The sequence below is a fragment of the Lithobates pipiens genome, unplaced genomic scaffold (assembly GCF_037356315.1).
Source record: "Lithobates pipiens isolate NorthernLeopardFrog02 unplaced genomic scaffold, aLitPip1_a1.2 Scaffold_18, whole genome shotgun sequence".
Taxonomy (NCBI): Eukaryota; Metazoa; Chordata; class Amphibia; order Anura; family Ranidae; genus Lithobates; species Lithobates pipiens.
The window spans coordinates 123754241-123779445 of NW_027507758.1; the positions used below are offsets into that span (position 1 = coordinate 123754241).

General features: G+C 41.8%; 1 protein-coding gene across 1 annotated transcript in view; it reads right to left on the reverse strand.

Annotated features, from left to right (window-relative positions):
- Nucleotides 1-25205, reverse strand: part of PUS10 (pseudouridine synthase 10) — a 105906-nt gene that overhangs the window by 57127 nt on the left and 23574 nt on the right. The window contains exons 5-11 of the mRNA XM_077486061.1: nt 19968-20002; nt 16877-16988; nt 13812-13873; nt 11517-11562; nt 4486-4550; nt 1979-2064; nt 1446-1571 (exon numbers count right to left, since the gene is read on the reverse strand). Of these exons, the coding sequence (XP_077342187.1) occupies nt 1446-1571; nt 1979-2064; nt 4486-4550; nt 11517-11562; nt 13812-13873; nt 16877-16988; nt 19968-20002 (532 nt within the window). The remainder of the gene's footprint in view (nt 1-1445; nt 1572-1978; nt 2065-4485; nt 4551-11516; nt 11563-13811; nt 13874-16876; nt 16989-19967; nt 20003-25205) is intronic.

Below are 25205 nucleotides of genomic sequence, written 5' to 3' on the forward strand. Positions count from 1 at the left end.
AAATGCTCAGGTGTGAATGCAGCCTTATGGTCAAAGTTAAATTGAGTAAGTTGAAGTTAGAAGCTGATTGGAAAACACAGCTGCATCAGATTGTGCACTCTCTAGTTTTAGTAAATCAACCCCTATGTGTTAAAAACACATGTGTTGCTATGCATTGCATTGTGTTAAACAGCCTATTCAAAACAGTTGAGCTGAAACACACCACAATGCATACAGAAACAGGACCAGATGCATTTTCCCACAGTACAATGAAACACATAGGGCACCGTGCATTGTTCAGCACTGCAGTGCGTGGCAGGGTACATGTTTTAAGGTGTGCTAGGATGCCCATTGCAATGACTGGCAATATTGCGCGTTAGTTCAGTGCAATGCTGAGAATGGGCTCTAAGTGTTTAGGATATACTTTAGTGGAGGTAAAAGAGGAAACTAAAGCTAAATCTTTTTTTTTTCCCCATTTTGGATAGAGTAAAGGAGGGGTTTTCTTTCACTTCCTGTTCTGTAGACCTCAACAGGAAAAAATAGTTTGCCTTTAGCTATACTTTAAGTGTGAAGAGCACCCTTTACAGATCAAAGAAACTGAGTGACTATGATTTATAAACAAAAAGAAGCACCACCATCTGTAAGAGAAGTGTCTATATACTTACCTGTCCCACTTCTCATTCCTTCGAAAACGTTAAGCCCCATACGCACTGCTACATCAGTGTATCAGTTTTTCTGCCGAGTTTTTCCTTCAGGTTTTCCAAAACCATGAAGTGCAAGGGCCTGCCTGATTGCATACAAATGGAAACTCCTAAGGTTTGATCTCATATTATAAGGTTTTGGTAAATTTGAAGGAAAAAACTCAGCAGAAAAACTGATAGTGTGTATGGGGCTTTACTCAACTCTCTTGCAGAGCTACAGCCTCTGACAGCCTTCAACAGAATCTTCACATCCGACCTTACCAGGAGTGGAAGTCGCTCTGCCCACCGCCACTTGCTGTGGTTCTATCCACCGGCCCCTATGTCAGTACTGTGTCCTCTAGTAGACAGAGGTTACTACAGCATGCATAGGAATCTGACCCGTAAATGTTAGCATATTCTGCCAGAGTCTGTAGCTCTGTAGGACACGTAATATCGGACAAAAAGGCAGCAGGTCAGGTGGACATTAACACTCTTGCAGGTGATGCTTTTTATTTATTTATTTTTTTAATCAGCTTCAGAGTCTCTTAAACAGGTACAGGAAGATTAGTGATAAGGCTTCTTTTAAGGCGTTACTTGAGTGCCAGTGTAAGAGTTGGGAGGGGGGTGCATTAGGTGGTTAGATTGGATGGTAAGTTTTTGGTAGGGAATGGTTAGTGTATAATATATACATACACACACACACACACACACACACACACACACACACACACACACACACACACATCACCAATGTCCTCGCAATGCCCTGAACTTTGATATACTTACTGTCAGCTTTAAAAACCGCCATAAGCCGTTCTGTAATCAGCTCCTCTACTGAAGACTCCATCTTCCTCTCTCCATCAATAACCCAAGGGGTCTGTGGTAAATTCCGGGAGTACTTATTGTATCTTCCTGCAATGTGATAATAGGTATAAATTTCCTATATCAATGCATTAAGCCAGGCTTCATGTAATGTGGCACATAACAAATCATTACATGCTCTCTTTCATGTTTGCAATGTACTATGTATGTGAGTATAATTAATATTATACATACATATATATTTTTTTTTCTTCTTCTCTCTCTCATGCTTTCAAAATGTATTTGTCAGATGCTTTTTACCTATTTGCTACCTATCAGCATAACTCACTTAAGAGACAGTGCTGCCCCCCCCCCCCCCTCCCCTGTGCTTTGGGCACTCTAGTAGTCACATGGTCTGCTAAGACTATAGTACTTGGTTGCATGAGAGTGATAATCTGATTTTCTTCTGTCTAGATAAGAGTTTAAAGCTGAAAACACTTAAATGGAAAATATGGTACCTGCCACAAAAACTGAAGCATGATTACACTGCATGTCCACAACTTCACAGGTAGTCTTTGGAGAAGATGGTGGCCATGGGAAATGCCTAAAAAAATTAAAACCAATTAAGATGCATTGACCTGGAATTTAATGCTAAAAGCAGACATTATTATTAATAGTTGCTATTGGAGAAGGCAAAGCCTTCTGTAAGTAAATCATTTAAAACTCAAAAGTACTCTTAAAGTGGGCCTGGCATACATTCTAAATGTTAGAAACCAGAATTTTGCAATTACATTCCCTGCCGATAAAAACCTCTTCAGTGCCCTATCTGAGATTGCTTGCAGCATTCCATTGAAGCCACGTCTTTCCTTGGTTTCAGGCCAACATCTTTGGCACTAAGCCCAGCCTGTAACTGTTACACCCCCACTTGTTGGAAGATGGCCTGGTGTCAAGAAGGGCACAAAAGGAGCCACTTCTCTCCAGGAAGAACGTTAGGGGCAGACTATATGCAATACGTACAGGTATTGGACTGCTGAGGACTGGGGTAAAGTCATTTTCTCTGTTGAATCCCCTTTCAGATTGGGGCATCTGGAAAAAAATATCCCGAGACCATTCATGTGTAGGGTTGCTTCTCAGCCAAGGGAGTGGGCTCACTCACAATTTTGCCTAAGAACACAGCCATGAATATAGAATGGTACAAAAAACATCCTCTGAGAGCAACTTCTCCCAACCATCCAAGAACAGTTTGGTGACAAACAATGCCTTTTCCAGCATAACCAAGTGTCTTGGGGAACAAATCGTCAAAACTTTGGGTCCATGGTCATGAAACTCCCCAGACCTTAATCCCATTGAGAACCCGTGGTCAATCCTCAAGAGGCGGGTGAACATAAAACCTCCAGAAATTCTGACAAACTCCAAGTATTGATTATAGAAGAATGGGCTGTCATCAGTCAGGATGTGGCCCATAAGTTGATTGACAGAATGCCAGGGCGAATTGCAGTGGTCTTGAAAAAGAAGGGTCAACACTGCAACTATTGACTCTTGCCATAAACTAAAAGCCTCTGACACTTATGAAATGCTTGTAATTATACTTCAGTATATCACAGAAATGTCTGACAAAAAGATCCAAAAACACTGAAGCAGCAGACTTTGTGAAAATGTATATTTGTGTCATTCTCAAGACATTTGACCACAGCTCTACATTGGCAAGAAGATGCTCACTGGCTGACTACTCAAAGTGATTGTGAGGATTTTTTTTTTTTTTTAAATAAAAAACATCATACTCATCTCTACTGTGCAGCTCGTTTTGCATAGAGTGGCCCCAAACCTGGCATTCTGGGATCCCCCATCGGCTCTCGCAGCTCCTCCCCACATTAGATAACCCCCTAGGAGAAGTGCTCTCCCAAGGGGGTTACCTTGCGGGCGCGCTCCCGGGTCCAGCATTCGGCGTCCATAGACGATGAATGTATGACTCGACCCCGCCCCCACTTCACTGGATTTGATTGACAGCAGCGGGAGCCAATGGCTGCGCTGCATTAAGGTGAAAAAACACAAAGGTTTACAACCCCTTTAAGCCCCATACACATGGGCTGAAAGTCGAGAGACATATCGGCCAGTTAAAAAAATTAAAAATAAAAGCGGCCGATATTCGAGTAGGTGGGCTGTTGGAAAACCAATGGCTGAGAGCACTGATCGAAGTGCTCTGGGGAGGCTACTTCCCCATCAGAAGAACTCAACAGCGCCGCAGGGGAGATCGTAGTACTAACTTTTCATAGTTAGGACAGTGGCTCCGACCAGAGCTGACACATAGGAGCTGAAACATAGTGTGTACCAGGCTTTCAGGGGAACACTGATCAAGTAATTGCCATTTTTATTTCCTGAAACAAGTAGAATAAGCATGGTTTGAGTGCATTTGTTATCTCCTTCCTCTTCTCTTCTGTAGTGATAAACTTACTCAGTCAGCAGAACCAAATATGTTTATGGAGCACCCTGGAGCCCTTTAATTTGCTGCTCTAAGGACAAATAGGAAACCCACTGACGGCCTGAATTTCAGTCAATTCCTGCAGAAACACCAAGTAGATCATTGCCCACCTTAGAACATGCTTAGCAAGTCTTTGCAAATTCAGCAAATCTATCATGCCGGTTAAAAGCACCTATTCATACCATACACAGAACTATATCAACAATGGGTAATGTGACATTTTGCTCATCAATCCCAACAGAAAACCAAAAAAAATTGAACTGCTGCTTTTTCAAGAAATCTTTGCTTTGTCAGTGCAGGTTTTCCACCTGTAACTAGAAGCATTATGTAATTAATGGCACAGCCCACATAACCATCTAAGTAGACAGATTCAGCTGGCCAGGAAAAGACTGGTTCTTTGAAGTCTGAACATCTTCCAAAAACTCAAGACAGAGAAGGCAAAATAAAGTGATTAATCTGCAGATCATTAACAAATAGTAGCTACTCCTCCACATTGTTCTGTTAATAAAGAAAGCTATACTGAGAAGACAAGTTTACAGAACTTACCTCCAGAAATCATTTTCTTTTATCTTCTCTAGAGCTTTCACAACTGCCATTCTGGTAAAGACAGACTGCAGATATAAGAAAAACGAATGTTAAGGCTGTTGTCTAATGGGGGGATAAAAGATTTAGATTGATGTATGACCAGATTAAACTAGAAGTCCAGTCAAATCCTAGTGGTTCTAATGCCTTAACATTTTACACCCTAATGCAGTCTATGCTTTAAGGTGAAAAACCTTCTGTGCTGCAGCTGCCCCCTAGACCCACCTTTTTCTTACCTGAGCCCGATCCAATCCAGAGTTGTGCACGAGCGCAGTGGCTCCCGTCGCTGTCTCTCTCCTCAATGGAGAGTAGTAACAGCAGTAGTGATTGGTTCCCACTGCTGTTGATCATATCCAGTGACACAGGAGCGGGAGTGGGCCCGAGTCCCGAGTCCTGCTGTCTGTGTCAATAGAAGCAGCAGTAGGACTCAGGAGCGAATACACTAAGGTGCCTCCAGGGAAATCGGCTTTCCCTGGGGGCTCCCGATGAAGAGGAGTGGCATGAAGCGCCGGCAAAGTACCCCAAAAGAAGAGGATCAGGGCTGCCTGATCCAAAAACATTGCATAGAGCAGGTAAGTACAGTGCCTTGAAAAAGTATTCATACCCCTTCCACATTTTGTCATGTTACAACCAAAAACATAAATGTTTTTATTGGGATTTTATGTGATAGACCACCACAAAGTAGCATATAATTGTGAAGTAGAAGGAAAATAATAAATAGCTTTGTTAGCAACGTTTTTTTACAAATAAACATGTGAAAAGTGTGGCATGCATTTGTATTTAGCCCCCAAAAAAACAAAAAAATTTTTTTAGAAACACCTTTTGCTGAAAATTACAGCTGCAAGTCTTTTTGGAGATATCTCTATCAGCTTTACACATCTAGAGAGAGACATTGTTGCCCATTCTTCTTTACAAAATAGCTCAAGCTCTGTCAAATTGGATGGAAAGCGTCTGAACAGCAATTTTCAAGTCTTGCCACAGATTATCAATTGGCTTTAGGTCTGGACTTTGACTGGGCCATTCTAACACATGACTATGTAGCTCTGGACATAGGTTTAGGGTTGTTGTCCTGCTGGAAGGTGAACCTCCACCTCGTCTCAAGTCTTTTGCAGACTCCAAACAGGTTTTCAACCAAGATTGCCATGTATTTGGCTCCAACCATCTTCCCATAAACTCTAACCAGCTTCCCTGTCCCTGCTGAAGAAAAGCTTCCCCAAAACATGATGCTGCCACCACCATGTTTCATGGTGGGGATTGCGTGTTCAGGGTGATGTGCAGTTAGTTTTTCGCCAATTATAGCGTTTTGCTTTTAGGCCAAAAGGTTCAACCTTCTTCCACGTGTTTGCTGTGTCCCCCACATGGCTTCTCGCAAACAGGACTTCTTATGGCTTGCTTTCAACAATGGCTTTCTTCTTTCCACTATTCCATAAAGTCCAGATTTGAGGAGTGCACAACTAATAGTTGTCCTGTGGACAGATTCTCCCACCTGAGTTGTGGATCTGTGCAGCTCCTCCAGAGTTACCATGGGACTCTTGGCTGCTTCTCTGATTAATGCTCTCCTTGCCCGGCCTGTCAGTTTAGGTGGACGGCCATGTCTTGGTAGGTTTGCAGTTGTGCCATACTCGGATGAAGGATTGAACTGTGCTCTGTGAGATGTTCAAAGCTCGGGATTTTGTTATTTTTTTATTTTTTATAACCTAACCCTGCTTTAACCACTTGACCACTGGGCACTTAAACACCCTTAATAACCAGACCAATTTTCAGCTTTCGGTGCTCTCGCATTTTGAATGACAATTACTCAGTCATGCAACACTGGACCTATATGAAATTTTTGTCCTTTTTTTCACACAAATAGAGCTTTCTTTTAGTGGTATTTAATCACCGCTGGGTTTTTTATTTTTTGTGCTATAAAAGAAAAAATACCGAAAATTCTGTAAAAAAAACGAATTTTTCTTTGTTTCTGTTAGAAAATTTAGCAGATTAGTAATTTTTTCTTCATAAATTTTGGCCAAAATTTATACTACTACATATCTTTGATAAAAATAAGTACAAATTGGTGGATATTATTTGGTCTTTGTGAAAGTTATAGAGTCCACAAGCTATGGTGCCAATATCTGAAAATTGATCACACCTGAAGGACTGACGGCCTATTTCAATTCTTGAGACCCTAACATGCGAGAAAAGTACAAATACCCCCCAAATGACCCCTTTTTGGAAAGAAGACATTCCAAGGTATTTAGTAAGAGGCATGATGAGTTTTTTGAAGTTGTCATTTTTTCCCACAATTCTTTGCAAAATCAAGATTCTTTTTACTTTTTTTTTTTTTCCCACAAAATTGTCATATTATCAGGTTATTTCTCACACACAGCATATGCATACCACAAATTACACCCCAAAACACATTCTGCTATTACTCCCGAGTATGGTGATACCACATGTGTGAGACTTTTACACAGCGTGGCCACATACAGAGGCCCAACATGCATGGAGCGCCATCAGGTGTTCTGGAGCACCCAGGACAATTCTGACATTTCTCTCCTACATGTAAAAATCATCATTTATTTGCTAGAAAATTACATAGAACTCCAAAACATTATATATGTTTTTTTAGCAAACACCCTGGAGAATACAATGGTGGTCTTTGCAACTTTTTATCTCGCACGGTATTTGCGCAGTAATTTTTCGAATGCTTTTTTTTGGAAAAAAAACAGTTTTGTGCTTAAAAAAAAAAAGAACACAGTAAAGTTAGCCCAATTTTTGCATAATGTGAAAGATGAAGTTACGCTGAGTAAATAGATACCTAATAGTCACTCTTCAAAATTGCACACGCTCGTGGAATGGCGGCAAACGTCACTACTTAAAAATCCCCATAGGCGACGATTTAAATTTTTTTTACTGGTTACATGTTTTGAGTTACAGAGGAGGTCTAGGGCTAGAATTATTTCTCTCGCTCTAACGTTCGCAGCGATACCTCACATGTGTGGTTTGAACACCGTTTTCATATGTGGGCGGGACTTACGTATGCGTTCGCTTCTGCATGCGAGCACATGGGGACAGGGGCGCTTTAAAAAAAACATTTTTTTTTATTGTTCATTTTACTTTATTTATTTTAGTTTGACATTTTTTTCCCCAAAAATAATTTTTTTGATCACTTTTATTCCTATTACAAGGAATGTAAACATCCCTTGTAATAGGAATATAGCATGACAGGTCCTCTTTACAGTGAGATGTGGGGTCAATAAGACCCCACATCTCACCTCTAAGCTGGGAAGCCTGAAAAAAAAAAAAGATTCTGGCTTTGATCGTATTAGCGATTCGGTAGAAGCACCGGAGGGCGGCGGGAGATGTCTATGGCTGGGTATTGCAGGGTATCACCGACTATGGCTGGGTATCTCAGAGCATGGCGTTGCAGAGTACTGCGTTGCAGAGCATTGCAGGGTATTGGCGGGTGTTGCAGAGCATTGCAGAGTGTTGCAGGGTATTGGCGGGTGTTGCAGAGCATTGCAGAGTGTTGCAGGGTATCGGCGGGGGTTACAGAGCATTGCAGAGTGTTGCAGGGTATCGGCGGGGGTTACAGAGCATTGCAGAGTGTTGCAGGGTATTGGCGGGTGTTGCAGAGTGTTGCAGGGTATTGCAGAGTGTTGCAGGGTATTGCAGAGTGTTGCAGGGTATTGCAGAGTGTTGCAGGGTATTGCAGAGTGTTGCAGGGTATTGCAGAGTGTTGCAGGGTATTGCAGAGTGTTGCAGGGTATTTCAGAGTGTTGCAGGGTATTGCAGAGTGTTGCAGGGTATTGCAGAGTGTTGCAGGGTATTGCAGAGTGTTGCAGGGTATTGCAGAGTGTTGCAGGGTATTGCAGGGTATTGCAGAGTGTTGCAGGGTATTGCAGAGTGTTGCAGGGTATTGCAGAGTGTTGCAGGGTATTGCAGAGTGTTGCAGGGTATTGCAGAGTGTTGCAGGGTATTGCAGAGTGTTGCAGGGTATTGCAGAGTGTTGCAGGGTATTGCAGAGTGTTGCAGAGTGTTGCAGAGTATTGCAGAGTGTTGCAGGGTATTTCAGAGTGTTGCAGGGCATTGCAGAGTGTTGCAGGGCATTGCAGAGTGTTGCAGGGCATTGCAGAGTGTTGCAGGGCATTGCAGAGTGTTGCAGGGCATTGCAGAGTTGCAGGGCATTGCAGAGTTGCAGGGCATTGCAGAGTGTTGCAGGGCATTGCAGAGTGTTGCAGGGCATTGCAGAGTGTTGCAGGGTATTGCAGAGTGTTGCAGGGTATTGCAGAGTGTTGCAGGGTATTGCAGAGTGTTGCAGGGTATTGCAGGGTGTTGCAGGGTATTGCAGGGTATTGCAGAGTGTTGCAGGGTATTGCAGAGTGTTGCAGGGTATTGCAGAGTGTTGCAGGGTATTGCAGAGTGTTGCAGGGTATTGCAGAGTGTTGCAGGGTATTGCAGAGTGTTGCAGGGTATTGCAGAGTGTTGCAGAGTGTTGCAGAGTATTGCAGTGTTGCAGGGCATTGCAGAGTGTTGCAGGGCATTGCAGAGTGTTGCAGGGCATTGCAGAGTGTTGCAGGGCATTGCAGAGAGTTGCAGGGCATTGCAGAGAGTTGCAGGGCATTGCAGAGTGTTGCAGGGCATTGCAGAGTTGCAGGGCATTGCAGAGTGTTGCAGGGCATTGCAGAGTGTTGCAGGGCATTGCAGAGTGTTGCAGGGCATTGCAGAGTGTTGTAGGGCATTGCAGTGTTGCAGTGTTGCAGGGCATTGCAGAGTAATGCAGAGTATTTGCAGGGAATTGAGGGGTTAATTTTCGGTGAGCAGCGATGTGGGCACTGCAGATGCAGCCCACATCACTGCTGACACCGATCTCTTCCCCCTCCGCTGTACCGATCGGTACAGAGAGGGGGAGGGAGGAACCGGCGTCATAACATGACGCCGGCTTGTTTACAAGTGATCACTCCGTCATTTGACGGAGCGATCACGTGGTAAACGGCCGCGATGAGCGGCCGTTTACCGTGATTCGTGATGCGCCGGGTCCACTGGACCCAGCGGTCATGGATGCTCTCGTGTGCGCGCCCCAGGGGGCGCGCGAGAGCAGAATTCTGGGAGGCCGTTAATTAACGGCCTCTCAGAGTTAAACAACCGCCCTGAAGCCGTTAATCGGCAATGGGCGGTTGTTAAGTGGTTAAACTTCTCCATAACTTTATCCCTGACCTGTCTGGTGTGTTTCTTGGCCTTCATGATGCCGTTTGTTCACTAAGGTTCTCTAACAAACCTCTGAGAGCTTCACAGAACAGCTGTATTTATACTGAGATTAAATTACACACAGGTGGACTCTATTTACTAATTAGGTGACTTCTAAAGGCAATTGATTCCACTAGATTTTAGTTAGGGTTAGCAGATTAAAGGGGGCTGAATACAAATGAACGCCACACTTTTTAATGTGGTTTTAAGGGCTTCCTGCCCTTTTTCATTGGTTAGAGTTGCAGCAAAATAAGACCCAATACAAGAACTTCCCTCACAAGTGTAATAGTCACAGATAAAACAAATTACAACACAAAAATGATTAAGCCTCCTGGTTAGTAGCGAGACCACACTGGGTCTGCTTCAGATCTGCAGACATGTTTCATCACAGCCTGCTTGCATCCTTTCCCCAACAACTGATTAACCCAGGGAAAATACATAATATACCCCAGGTGGGGAACAAGGTGTGGCCAGTGCTTCAACCCCTGCATCCTGTTATAGGCCTCTCACTGCCACCCATTTAGCTCATGAACTGCAAAATCCTATGTGGCAGATACACTCCATCCCCAACTGACAGGGGCTGTTTATCTATCCATCTATATCTCTATATATATATCTATCTATATCTCTATCTATCTATCTATATAAAATTCAGGTCCCTCTAGAGCTGTTCAATAGGGTTAAATTCAAGGCTCTGGCTGGGCCACTCCAATACATTCACAGAGTTGTCCCTAATGCCGCGTACACACGATCGAATTGTCCGGCAGACTTAGTCCGGCAAACAATCCGGCAAACAATCCGCCGGACTTTCTAACGAACGGACTTGGCCACACACGACACTCCGAAAGTCCGGCGATTTCTAACGCGATGACGTACAGCACGTACGACGGGACTAGAAAAAGGAAGTTCAATAGCCAGTAGCCAATAGCTTCCTTCTCGTACTTGCTTCTGAGCATGCGTCATTCTTAGCACACTGACGAACGGATTGTCCGCTAAAAGCCAAGTCCGGCGAACAAATTTGGAGTCAAAACTACTTTCTAAGTCCGCCGGACTTTATGATGAAAAAGTCTGCTGGAGCCCACACAAGATCGAATTGCCCGGCGTTATGCGGTCCGGCGGAATTCGGTTGTGTGTACGCGGCATAAGTCACTCCTGTTTTGTCTTGGCTGTGTGCTTAGGTGAACCTACGGCCTAGTCTGAGGTACTTTGCTCCATTCAGCTTTTTTACTAAGGCCCCTCTCCTCCAAGTGTAGAGTGTAGATTAATAATAATAAAAAAAAAAAATGATTGTATTGTTTTGTAATTTATTCTTTCGTTTCTGAGCATTGTTGGTCCCTTGATTATTTTCGGACAAATACTGTACTGATTAAACGAAAATCGTTTGTTCTGGAATCATGCGAGAAAAATTTTGCTTGTCCCTTTGGATAATTTTGCATGAACGGTCGCGACAAGCTATCGAAACCTGTGTACTAATGATCAGATTATCGTACGATCGCTTAGAAATCTGTATTTTCCGTCCGATTTTCTCACCGTGTGTACTAGGTAATCCTTCCACCCCTTTCAGCTTTGCCAATGTTAAAATCTATTTGGTCCTGCCAATAAAAGTTTATTCTTTACTTCAAAATGTGAAAGAAACAAAGAAAAGAATAAAGAAACTGAAAGGAAAGGAAAGAAAGATTGACACAATATCAAGCATTTTCCAGAAGGCACATGTGTAGAGTCACATCTGTACCCTGAGTGTGGTTTTCACATCAACTTCCACTTACGTGTTTATTCTTAGCAGGTTTGAAGCAGTCCTTGCACACGGTGGCTCTAGGAACAGATGGATAGTAAATGTATGATTGGGAATAAGGCAACGGTTACATTTTATTTAAAAATTACAATCTCCGTTTCAATTTTCTTTTTCAGTTTCAAATATTTTTTTTTTCAAAATCAAAAAGTATCAACTGACATCCTGATGAATCTGGCACTTCAGAAGGGGGAAACTAAGCATGCAAAATTTATTCTCAGTTGGTAAAACATAACCAGCAAAGAGATTCTAGTTTTTACATGTAAAATTATGAAAATGAACCCGATTGCAGGGACTGCACCACTAATTCTGATACAAGTAGTCCCAGTATCATGCTCTCTAACCATTCTGTTAAACGGTCAATGTGGATTAAAACAGCTCATTCCTAATTATATTTCCAAATACTAAATATAAATACATATTATTTGTTCACTTTCTTTTATTTCCTGCTTCCCTTTCAATTTGGTTCTCAAACCAGACAGCCCCTCCAAAACCACTGTGAAGATTGACAACTGTATAGTAATGATTTAAAGCAGGGCTGGTCAAATCCCAGGCTCCAGGTCGCCATGGCGACTAAAAACTGCGTCCTGGCACCTGGGTTCACACCTATGTGTACTGAAATTGCAATGTAATTCTGTGCGATTTCAATACAGGCATGATTTTGTTTCTCTCATTCTCTCTCCACAACTGCCCACCCCACGGACTTCAATGCAAAAATTGCACCCTATTGACTTCAGTGCCAAAACTCCTCCCATTGACTTCAGTGCAAAAACTCCTGTTAATAGGTACCCTATGTGAACCATTATCTCTGCATGCATGGTGCGTTCCAGACTATCACTTGAGAGTCTGGGACACACCACTACAAACTCGCACAGGACCCTTTTCTTAATGGCACTCGAAATGCAATGCGTGTGGATTGTGTGAACCACCTCAATAAGAACACATAATATCTAGCCTGTTATGCGAATCTGCGAGTTTGAAAACGCATCCAGAATTGCCTGTGTGATCCAGGGTGGATCCACTCACACCTGGGCATTTTGGGATTGCAGCAGAACCTCTGATTCTGCCTGTGATCACAAAACGCTAAAATGTGGTTCAGTTTTGCCGTGATTGTCATACATCAAATCGCAACTCGTGAAGCTCATCTCCCAAAAGAAGCCCCAGCTCCTTTTTGGGGGGCAAGTCTCACGATGCAAATTGCTGCACAGTATATTGCAGTGATGGCGAACCTTGGCACCCCAGATGTTTTGGAACTACATTTCCCATGATGCTCTTGTACTCTGCAGTGTAGTGGAGCATCATGGGAAATGTAGTTTCAAAACATCTGGAGTGCCAAGGTTTGCCATCACTGGTATATTGCATGACAATCACACTTATCGCCCAAAAGAAACTCTGCTCTTTTTTGGATGACAAGCTTCAATGTGATTTTCTTGCGACAATCGTGGCAAAACCACACCATGAAAACATAAAAAGGTGCCATTGAAAATAATGACAAATAGTGTGTACTGAGATAGCGGGCAGAATCGCAGTGATTCTGCCGCAATAGCAAAACACCCAGATGTGAACGGGGCCTAATGTAGTGGAGTTTCCCCCTATAACAAGTTTTTATTTTTATTACTGTAAGAAAGTTAGGGTTAGGGGTCGCAAATTACTTGCCTTGCCCAGGGTGCTGCCAATCTATGCTACGCTAAAAAAAAAAAAAAAAACCTGGCTCCTAATTTTTTTAGCTGACTCCTAGAGTCAAAGAATTTTTTTTCAAGCCCCGATTTAACCATTTAGTGATTGCCCCGCGTACATGTACTGCAGCAGGGCAGCTGCTCTGTGCCAGATCACGTACCTAGTATTATTTTGACCACTTGAACCACACATGGGGATTGTGAGTCAGCATGCAGTCCTATTGTTGGTACTCTTGGAATAACTGTTTGTAGTGAATCTGCAACACAACACCCAAAGGAACAGCTAAATGGTGCAAATGCTACAGCAAAAGTAAACGGGACACTTATCCATGTAAACAGGGTCAGAATTATAGGTGGGACTTGGACCTGGCAATGGTTAGGAGGCAGATGCACAGGTGGTAAAGGTTTGGACCACACCATCGTAGACTATTTAGTGACTCATTCAGTTGTTAATTTTAGTTTAAATATATATTTTCTAATGACTTATATTCTAAACGCCCTTTACAGTGCTTTCCCTAGTCTACTAATAAGATGCATTTGTTGAGGGTGCTGTAGTAAAACCAACAGTTTCAAAGCACTGGGGCAGTGTCACTTACAGGAAGTGACAGTCCTCGTCAGTTTCTTGGTGACAAAACACCACTCCGACTTCAAAAGCACTCTAAAAACAAAACAACAAAATATATACAGTATATAAATCAGTAATAAGAACGAGGTAAACAACATGTGGAATGATAATGCGTGCACAACAAAAGAGGAAACTGATCCCATGTCACATTATATCACATCACAAAATTAAAAGAAGTGTAAACAAGAGGAACATCAAGAAAACAGCTAACATGAAATAATAAATAAATGCATTCTGTGAAACAAATAAGTAAAGCTGAACGTCAGGTAAACAGCTAAACACAGAGATGAAATGTATATGGTCCCATTACTGCTCTGAGACTAAACCAGTTTAGTGTGCAGGCAGCAGCTGTTTTGGGCAGAGGAACAACGAATCCTCTCAATCCAATCGTAGCACCAAATAGCGTACCCCAAATAGAGATAAAAACCGCCAATATAGTGTAAAACCTTTTCCAACAGGATTTATTTAAGGTAATGCACTTGCATGGAAACAGATAAAAAACAGCATGTGCCGGACTATAGCTTCCATAGACTGATCCTCTGGTCACGATGGCAGGAAGTGACACCTTTGCCCAACTGGTTTCGTCACTACAAGGACTTGTAGGTATGACCTGTCAGCACCATTCTTCCTGTTCTCTAGCAGCACACAATTAGCATGACGACATCAGCCTCACAGCCCCACTCCTTAGATGCATATAGTCCAATCACCGGACTTCAGAAAGGCCTTTCCGTTTTCATGTGAGTGCATTACATTAAATAAATACTGTTGCAATAGGTTTTATACTATTGGCGTTTTTATCTCATTTGGGGTATGCCATTTGGTGCTACGATTGGATTGAGAGGATTTGTTGTTTTGGAGCTGTATCTCCTGCATACCCTATGTGGATCTCTTAACGGAGTTGGAATATCCTATACACAACAGCCCTTGTCGTCCTCCCGTAATAGGGGGTCAACGCTCTCTGGTAAGAGCACATCTTTATCATTGGTGGTGGTTCATGCACGAGGTGGAGGCAGTTGGTAAAACAACAAATTTGTTCACGTCTCATGTCAAGTTGGTGACTCTTGTACTCACTTTGATGTTTTGTTTTTTGTTTTTGTTTTTATTTAGTGCAACACATTTTATTTTGTATTTTGTTTTGTGATAATATCTCACTAGAGTGGTGCAGCTGTATTTTTGATCACAATTTGTCACAAACGCAGTTTATTTTTTGTTTAAGGACATGGATTACTGGAACCATGTCCTGTGGCCTGATGAGACCAAGATAAACGTATTTGGTTCAGATGGTGCCAAGCCTGTGTGACAGCAACCAGGTGAGGAGTACAAAGACAGGTGTGTCTTGCCTACAGTCAAGCATGGTGGTGGGAGTGTCACGGTCTGGAGTTTCATGAGTGCTGCCGGCACTGGGTAGCTACAGTTCATTGAGGAAACCATGAATTCCAACATGTACTGTGACATACTGAAGCACAGCATGATCCTCTCCCTTCAGAGACTGGGCCGCAGGGCAGTATTCCAACGTGATAACGACCCCAAACACCTCCAAGACGACCACTGCCTCGCTAAAGAAGCTGAGGGTAAAGGTGATGGACTGGCCAAGCATGTCTCCAGACCTAAATCCTATTGAACATCTGTGGGGCATCCTCAAATGGAAGGTGGAGGAACATCCACCGGCTCCATAATGTCATCATTGAGGAGTGGAAGAGGAATCCAGTGGAAACCTGTGAAGCTCCTTTACATGTAAAGGAGTATCTGTGTCCAAATGTACTGTATTACGTTTTGCTCCTTTTCAAACTGATCCTACTCATTTAAATTGTAAGCTCCTTGAGGGCAGGGGCTGTACAGGTTCATAAAGTGCTGTGTAAGTTGTAGTGCTTTAGAAATACTTATAATTGAAAATAAATAATACTTATGATTACAGCAAAGGTACTGAGAATCAAAACTTCCTCCGGAATTCACAAAGAGTGTCGAGGACGTTTATTAGAAACCAGTCTCTCCTTTGGTGCTCAATGTCACCTGACACAATTTACTCCAACCTAAAAGAAGTCTTATTTACCTCCACTTTTCTCTTTACCAATATGGCAGGAATTCTTAATGAATTTGTCACAGTCATAGTGCCAGTATGTAAAGGTGTCACGAAGTACCGGAATTTGTTACACACAATGGAAGGCAAGTCACAAGGTTTTCATGAATTTGACACAGTATATATGGCCATAAGCCCAGAAATGGTCACCAGATCTTTATTAAATTGGTCCCTTATCTTCCAGCTAGTGATGACCTGGCAAAATAGGGTTGAAAAAAAAGTCTGTGTGCTTGTGTAGTGAATTCACACAGACGATAGCAGGGGTGGACTGACAACTCATGGGGCCCCCGGGCAATAGGAGATTATGGGGCCCCCAGGCAATCCGAGATTATGGGGCCACACAGTATACACATACATGTACACACAGTATACACAGACATGTTTCTATTGGCTGAGAAGGTGCTGGAGAGGTGGGGCAGCTATAATCTTGGGATTTTTAGACCAAAAGGATGTTGGTAAGGATCATTTCAGAGAAAGATGTAAAACAAAAACAAAAAAACTGATTTTTACATACTGTCCCTGGTTTTAATGAGGCTGGCAACCCTGATGGGGCCCCCTAGTGGCTCGGGGCCCTCGGGCAGTGCCGAGCCGCCCAATGGTCAATCCGTCCCTGGGCGATAGCACACCTTACCATTTCCAACAACAAGAACCTGTGGATTGCTGCATCTAGATTAACAGGTGTGTGTGAATAAATGGGGCAATTCAGCCCATACAATGCAATCACAGGTGACGACAGTGACTGTTCTCACAATCAGCATTTATGTGCAATGATCGTGGCTGGGCGTATTATGTGTGCACCCAGCTGATTAAGGAGAAATATAGCTTCATTCAACACTAATTACTGGCATTTAAATAAATAAAAGATACTATGCAATTCATGTGTATTCAATTTTAAAAGGATGAGATGGCAGGACAGAATGAAAGAACCATGCATGGGTTTAGTAAACGCTGAAAGTTACCTTGCTCACAGCTTGAACCCCCAGTTCATCAGAAATCAAGGGGTGAATTATCCACTTATAAGCCTCCTTTAGCTGGATTATGTCCCCTTTGTCCAAGACACGGCCAGACTTCCTGTTTACAAATAAAATCAGGTATAGTTAGGATACCCATTACATATACATTACATAAAATATCTGCATATTGCTACTGCAGCGCTAGTAGTCTTTTCCTAAAATAGAACTATAGTCTCCATTTAAGAAAAAAAATAAAGTGCTGCAAAACGTGTGTGTGATTAATTATATATGTATATGTATATGTATATATATATATATATATATATGTATATGTATATATATATATATATATATATATATATATATATATATATATATATATATATATATAAAAAAACACAGAGAATAGAGCACACATACAAAAATGCAAAAGGAGTAACTTTTAAACCTTACATGCTCCAGTAGAATTCCATTTGAAACGTTTGTTCAGTTTTCTAAGAGCTAATAGGGACAAACCAACAATCGTTTTTGATCTTAGAAAGCCGAAAAATTCTCAATTATTATCAGAACACCAAAATTCTAACTGTGGTTCTCAGCCGGGCGAAACTGTGCTTGAAAAACTTTAATCTGGAAGTAAAACTTTCCTTATCACAAGTGTTCTATTGTTCATGTAAACTACTGTATGTGCTATTGGAATGTATGAAGGATCATTGCAAATAAAATTTTCAGTGTAGGGGATCGAGTGCAATTAAGTGAATTGAAGTATATTTTAATCAATTCAGAATATGAAGTATTTCCAAATTCGACACATTGGCAATCAAACTAGCATATGAAATTTGCAGAGTCTGCTTTAATAGCACAAAATTGGATCTCAGTTTATCCACCAACAGTGGAGGAATGGAGAATGCAAATAAAAGAAACCTTACTAAAAGGAAAATATATTTATCTGCATCAAGGCTGTCAAGGGAAATTTGAGACTATATGGAGAAGATGGATGTTCTAGTCCCCGATTCGGAAGGAGCCCTATAGTAAGAGAAGGGAAGTAGAGAAAGATTGGAGTATGGGGGGTTAAGGGATAAAAATATTGGTTGGAAGTTTGTTTTTGTTTAGGGGTGTGCATGGTCTCTTGAGGATATGTGTATTGGAACCGTATTTGGGTAGTTTGTATGTACTGTGTGTTTTATTTTATTTTTTATTTTTTTTACTGTATTAAATCTCAATAAAAAATTTAGATGATTTAAAAAAAAAAAAAAAAAAAAAAAAAAGTTCCGCTTTAATTCTGCATAAAACATTTAACAGTGCCTTTTCATGGGATAAATTATAAAGGCGTGTTTAGGGACAGAATTAGGGGTGGGGCAGGGTTGGATGGGGCAACTGGTGGCGAGTAACTCTTAAGGCCTGGCTAGTAGCTCAGGCTCTGGTTCCTGCATTGCACAAGTGTGAACCTAGGCTGAAAGAGTGGCAGCAGATTGAGGAGGTTATTTTTTTGCTCTCTTTCTGCTCACTCTGTCCTCTCCTCCTATCAACATGTTCCTTCTTACCATATTTACATGCAACTCCCCAGTTTGGCCTCAAGTCCTGCCTCTCACTTCCCAAGTCCAACGCTAGCCATACACCAGTAATATTTAGTTTGTAATTTTCCTAGAAAAATTCAGGAAAATCTTTTGTCACAGCATTTGATGACTGATGATTTGTTTTCTGTAGCATATTTGGCAAGTACAGAATCACAGTATATATAAAATAATATGCATAAAGTGGTTGCAGGGAAGCTTCAGAATGACAAAGATGTTTTTATTACAAATTATGTGAGCAGACTGCAGATCCCCTAAGTTACAAAAATAAATATTAACATCATCATCAGTGCCCATCAATGCAGCCTCATCGGTGCCCATCAATGCAGCCTCATTGGTGCCCATCAATGCAGCCTCATGGGAGCAGATTCTCTTCCCAGCGATCAGCCAAGAAACTGTGGGGGGGAGGAGAGCCGGCAGGATCACACAGAGAGGGGGGAACTCCACTGTCCACACTACTTCAATTTTCTGGCACTGGAGCAGTGTGCGATCTATCACAGGAGGCGAGACTTCGACAGAGGAGTTGGCTCCCATTCAACCACCCCCCCCCCCCCTTCAATTCTGCTCCATGCTCGCCCTCAGCTAATTTCCACTCGCTGAATGCGAGCAAGCGAGTGGAAATTTTGAGGGATGGATTAACAGATTCACATGATGCCAACAATATGAAGGTTCATCAATGATGAAACGCCATCATAGCGGATGGCGCTGGCCGGCTTCCAGCATCCATGACAGCGGCTTTCACCCGAAACCTCCAGCGTTCCTCTACCAAGAGAGTGACGATCGTCCCTGGAGGTTTATCATTGATGAACCTTCCTGTTTTTTAGCACCATGTGAGTTGCCTAACTTGTGAATCTACTGAACAGTCATACAGTCTGCACTTAGAGATACTTTTCCTTTTTCTTTCCATGTTGCTAGAGTCAGTTTCTGCTCTTAGGACAAGCTTGACCTGGAACTTTTTGTTTTTATACTACAGCTCACAAGAATTTAGGACTGTCCTCTGTTACTAATGTGGACAGAGCTTGTGGTCATGGGTTGTATAATCCAATGCGCCTATTTTTATTTTCTTTTTTATTATTTTAACTATTTTAATTCTGAACTGTAATTTGCGTTATCCAGCTAGGGGTGCAGTGTGATTGGGGATGTGTAAATATCAGGATTGGATAGCAATACAAATCCTTTGTCAGTTATCTCACTAACTAGTCACCAGCCTGATTTAAGAAATGGCCACTGTACTAAATGGGTGGACTAACCCATCTATTTAATTTAGAGAGTGATGTCTTGGGGCAGATAATGAAGGGGGGGGGGGGGGGGGTGTGGAGAATTACAGTTTGCCAGTTTCCCATTAGGAAAGGGGTTAAAAGGAGAAACTATTAAATACTAATCCTGCCAACTGGTGACCTAATCAAATGCTCAAAAATCATTAATCCAGTTCACTCTCAACCTGACAGATTTCATTATACATATATAAACAGAAATGTGTAATATCAGCAGGTCTAAAAGTTAAACTCACAGACAGCATTACTCACTTCATTTCCTGTTGTGCTTGTAGCCACGCACAATGCTATGTTCGAGTCACACCCCACCATGAAAAAAAAAAAAAAAAAGAAGATTATTTTCATTATTTCTACGTTTGTTCACATTTCTTTTTCATACTTAACAGTGTATTGTTACCTTTATAATATATCTGAATAATAAAACTTTCCGTACATTTTTGCATTTGTCTGATGTCCTTGTATACAATGCCTTCACACTCCAAAAATGTAAATTGAAGCCCCACACCAGTGCTAAAAGCTCCAGACACAACCATTTCCGATAAACATCAGGGGAACAATCCAAAGGGTAGCCAGTGCATTTTGAGGTTCCAAAAAAAGTTCCCTTCACCAGGGCTAGAAACTCCATATCAATACAATGGCGAAGATTTACTAAAACTGGTGCACACACAGTTTGGTGTAGCTGTGCCCAATCAGCCAAAGCTTAATTGAACAAGGTGAAGTTAGGCCCCTTTCCCAAGCCTGTCAGTTTTTTTAGGCAGACCTGAACGGACGATCCATGCAGGTCTAGGAAGTGACGGATGTCAGCACTGACAGGTCAGCTGACATCCGATCCGCTGAATGCAGACAGATGGAAACCCTATTTTCCCTCCGTTTGGCAGATCGATCAGATGAAAATGGGCAGACGGTCTGTTTTCATCCGATCCCCCATAGAGGAGAGCGGAGCTCTGACAGGTCCGTCTCTGCAAAGTGAGCGGAGACAGACCTGTCATCCACCGGCTCAGCGGGGATCAACGAAGCGATCCCCATTGAGCAGTGGAGTCCGTCAAAACGGACAGCCCCGTGTAAAAGGGGTCTTAGAAGCCATTTGTAACTATGCACAGCTGCACCAGATTTAGTAAATATCTCCCACTAGCCGCTTCTCAAGATTATAGTAAAAAGAGAAGTATGGACTTAAAAAAAAAACCCAAACATTTATACTCCTGGATGCATCATCGATCTGAGGCTGCCTCTGTCCACCACTGGCCCTGCAGTGAGAACTGAGCGGTCAAACACTCACTGTTCACATGTAGCTACACACCAAGCAGTTACCTGCAGTTGGGGAAGGCTACACGAGCCAGATATGGATATATGGAAATGTCCTTGTGCTTTTTCTAGTCCTGGTGAATTTTGGACCATCAAAATGAGCTGGCTACTCTTTATGTTGTCCCCATGACTTTTATCGGAAAAAAAAGCCATATCTGGAGATTTTAGTAGTGGTGTGGCACTTCAATGTACATTTTTTTAGCCAAGACTGAGGCACTGCAACTTCTGTTAAGGTCAGTTCTGGTAAATTCTACTAATTTTATCCTAATGGAAATGGAGAGAGGGAGACAGTGAGAGATACAAAAGCTGCCATTGCAGGCCTCCTTTAAAAATGTTAGTTGCCTGGCAGTCAAGCTTTTTGCAGAGTTATCCGAGGTGGATGCAGCATCTCTCCAATGCTGCATCTTTGCCCTGTGATCTCTAACACTGAGAATTGAGCAATCGAACACCACTCTCTGCTCTGGCCCCCTCCCCCCCCCCACGCTCACTGGAGCGCTGGGCTGTGAAGGAGACAGGAGAAGCCGGATCAGGCTCTCAGCGGCTCGCTGAGGCTGAGCCGAGTGTTGGTCCAGCCATGTGGGTGGATACCGACCTCAGTGTCGCGATCTTGCCTGAGCCTGGAGCGGCACTGTGACATCAGCAGACAGCAGGCTTCAGCACGCAGTCTGCTGAAAATGGGTCACAGGAGTGCAGAATGAACTGCACTTCTTTGATCCACAGAAGTACAGCCAAACAAGCTTTGGCTGTATTTCTCCTTTAACTACTCTAAAAATATGAGTTATGCTGACACATGACTTTTTTGATTAATGTACAATATGAATTTTAATGATAGGTCCATTTTTATATGTGCACCTTTCATGAGGCATACAGGGGCTGCCATCGTTGGCCTTTTGCTAAAAATTCTTATTAATTGCACATCTGGCTTTTGACCATTAGCCTGTGTCTTCAATATTCTAAATCACAGACCTGACAGAAGAATGCTTCAATCAGATGTTAGAAAAGAGTCTGTACTTGCTTTAGGTCCATGACCCCGGAAAAGCTAAAACTAAAGCATCAGCCTGACAGCTATAGAACAAGGAGAGTTATTTACGAAAGCAAAATCCACTTTGCTCTACAAGTGCAAAGTACACTTGAAAGAGTACTGAAAGTGCACTTGGAAGTGCAGTCGCGGTAAATCTGAGGGGTAGATCTGAAATGAGTGGAAGCTCTGCTGATTTTATTATCCAATCATGTGCAAGCTAAAATGCATTTTCTTTTTATTTTCCTTGCATGTCCCCCTCGGATCTACAGCAACTTTACTTTCAAGTGCACTTTGCACTTGTAGTGCAAAGTGGATTTTCCTTTAGTAAATAACCCCCAAGAACTCTTAAAAGGAGATGTCGGTAATGGCAGCCTCGATAATTCTCTTCATAGGGGTACTTAAAAGGGAGTCTTTTGGAAAAAGAATAAAAAAGGGACCTGCCAGAGTTTTGTACTGCACATGTGTCATCCTTATCCTTGCTCTAATCACACGTCATAATCCAGTGAAATCAGTGTGATCTGGTAAATACAATAAAGTTCCTTCACTATAGCCAAGAGATTGGGACAATTCAGGGGAATGGAACTTGCCAGGGTGAAACCTAACACCTACAGAAATTTGATTTACAAGCCTGAAGCACTGAAAACTGAGAGGGGCTTTTTCTCTTTGTTTTTTAGTCTCGCGTGTCATATTAGTCTCCCTGAAGCATTCAAAGTGATGCAATACACTGAGTACTGCATTCCTATGTGTGTTTTATTTGCTGTGGGAGGGAACAAGACTTAGGGACTATTAAGGGGAATCCCTCGAAAGTTGTCTAAACACGGTGTGTGTAAATCACCGAGAACAAGTGAGGGCAGGAAGTACATGCAAGCAAAAGATGACGTATACCACAGTAACATGAAGATTAAGATCTCTACATTTGAGTATACGAGTAGAAAACTGCGCACACAACAAGCAAAATATTCACACTTTCATATGTATTAACTGTAAAATAAGAGAGTATCTAGTCCTTTCATTTATAATAAAAACTGACAATCTTAATCCCATCTTAAAACTTTTTTTGATTTTATGCAAACAGCTATAACTACTGAAGAAGTACAGCAGACTATTAAATCACGAAGGGGTGAAAAAAGCTTGGACCAATTATTTTTTTGCCAATGTCTTACAAAATTGTATCTGACATTTTTTCTCAAGTTTGACAACCGTGTGGTCAATTTTCCCCAAGCCCAGACTACCAAACTATTGTCCAATAACCCTTTTATAAGCACTGACATCAAGCTCAAGCTCTTGGCCAAGATCCTTGCCTCAAGCCTCAAAAAAATTGATACATGGTGATTATGTGGGATTTGTCCCAATCACCAGGCTGGTGACTATGTACTTAGGGCATGGTTTACTGCTACTTGCTCCAAGATGGAATCAGGAATGCATTTTTCTACGATTGGATATGCAGAAGGCTTTCAATTCAAATCTTCTGGCCTGGTGAGTATTTCACCTTCCGTAAGTGAGAATTTAGAGAACATTTATAAGTCGCATCTGTGGGAGTCTTTTTGATTACTGTGCATTTTTTCAATAAAGTTAACCATATAATTGATCTCATTATATTGTAGCTTCTTCCTTTGATTGCATTCCTGGGACTGCTGTGGTCTAATTTTTTCTTCGTTTTTCTACCAACATTTATAAAGACTTTGTAATGTCAGTTTCATCCTTAGAAGAATGTTAAGCCCCGGGAACTGAAATATTATACATTTTATCAATAATTAGAAATAGAAAAGCTTCTCACAAATTTTAAGCACATCTTAAGTGGGAGGAGGAGAAAATTCCTGTCTATTAACAAAATTTGGACATGTACTTCCAAGAACGCCATTAATATTACTTCTCTGGAGAATTCAAATAAGGTTATTTGCCAGTATCTTATACCCTCACCTACACACATTGTGTTCTATCTTACAATCTGTCATGTTTTCTTGGATGCACAGACCAAGGCACGATTTGCATATTAAGGGCCTTTTTCTGAGGGTGCAGAGACTGCGGTCGCATATCAACCATTTAATTTAAACAATCCTGCATTAAAACTTATGGAAAGATTAATGGGAGGTGCTTTTGTATAAACCTACTGAAGTTCTGATAAAAACCTGAAAATAGTTTAGTTATGATCATGGCCACGTACACATTCAGATAACATATGGGTGGCAATGAGATTGTTTCTCAGTCCCTTGGAAAATGACCAACCACTTGTAAACACTAGAAAATGGATGCCACAATATCACATTAGACTAAATGAAAATGGCCGCTGTAATAGTTACATAGTTAGTAAGGTTGAATAAAGACACCAGTCCATCCAGTTCAACCTGAGTGAGTGTCCACAATTGTCCCTATCCCTGCACATTGCGTCTCATCAAAATGCTCCTCCATTATATATTATTTATTTAAAGGTACCCATATATCGCTGTCATTTTACACAGTGCACTCCACATACATTGATTGGTCCCCACACCCAAGGTCTCCAACGCACATTAATATGCTAGGGCAAATTTTGGACACAAGCCAATTAACCTACCAGCATGTCTTTGGAGTGTGGGAGGAAACCGGAGTATACAGAGGAAACCCACGTAGGCACAGAGAGAACATGCAAACTCCAGGCAGGTAGTGTCGTGGTTGGGATTTGAACCAGCAACCCTGTGCCACCCCAGTCGAAGGGCATCTATACCATCTAGTCACTATCTTGAATCCTTTTTCTTGAGTCTTGTTGGCTAAAGAGTTTGTGTCAGGATATAGCATTTTTGCCCCATTTGTTTTTTTATGGGTAACTTTTTTGTACACAATAAATAAGTACAAAATGAGGTAAAACCCAGAAAATTGAGCAAACAGTGTTCAAGTATCACCAAAATACACAATATGTCCATTCATTACACTTAGAACAAATATTGAAGAAACAATAATATAACCCAAACCTTAGTCATAAGCTTGAAGTAAAGATCAACGGTACGACAGTGTAAATCAATACAGTAATCAAGAAAAAAAAAAAAAAAAGATAAAAAAAAAAAAAAAAAAGATAAAAAAAAAAATTGTAAATGGTCCCCATCTTCGGTCAGTGTCTTGGACAGTAGGTATTATAGTGCGATCTGAACTCACCCATAGACCCCAGATTTTTGCAGGCTCATAGTTACAAA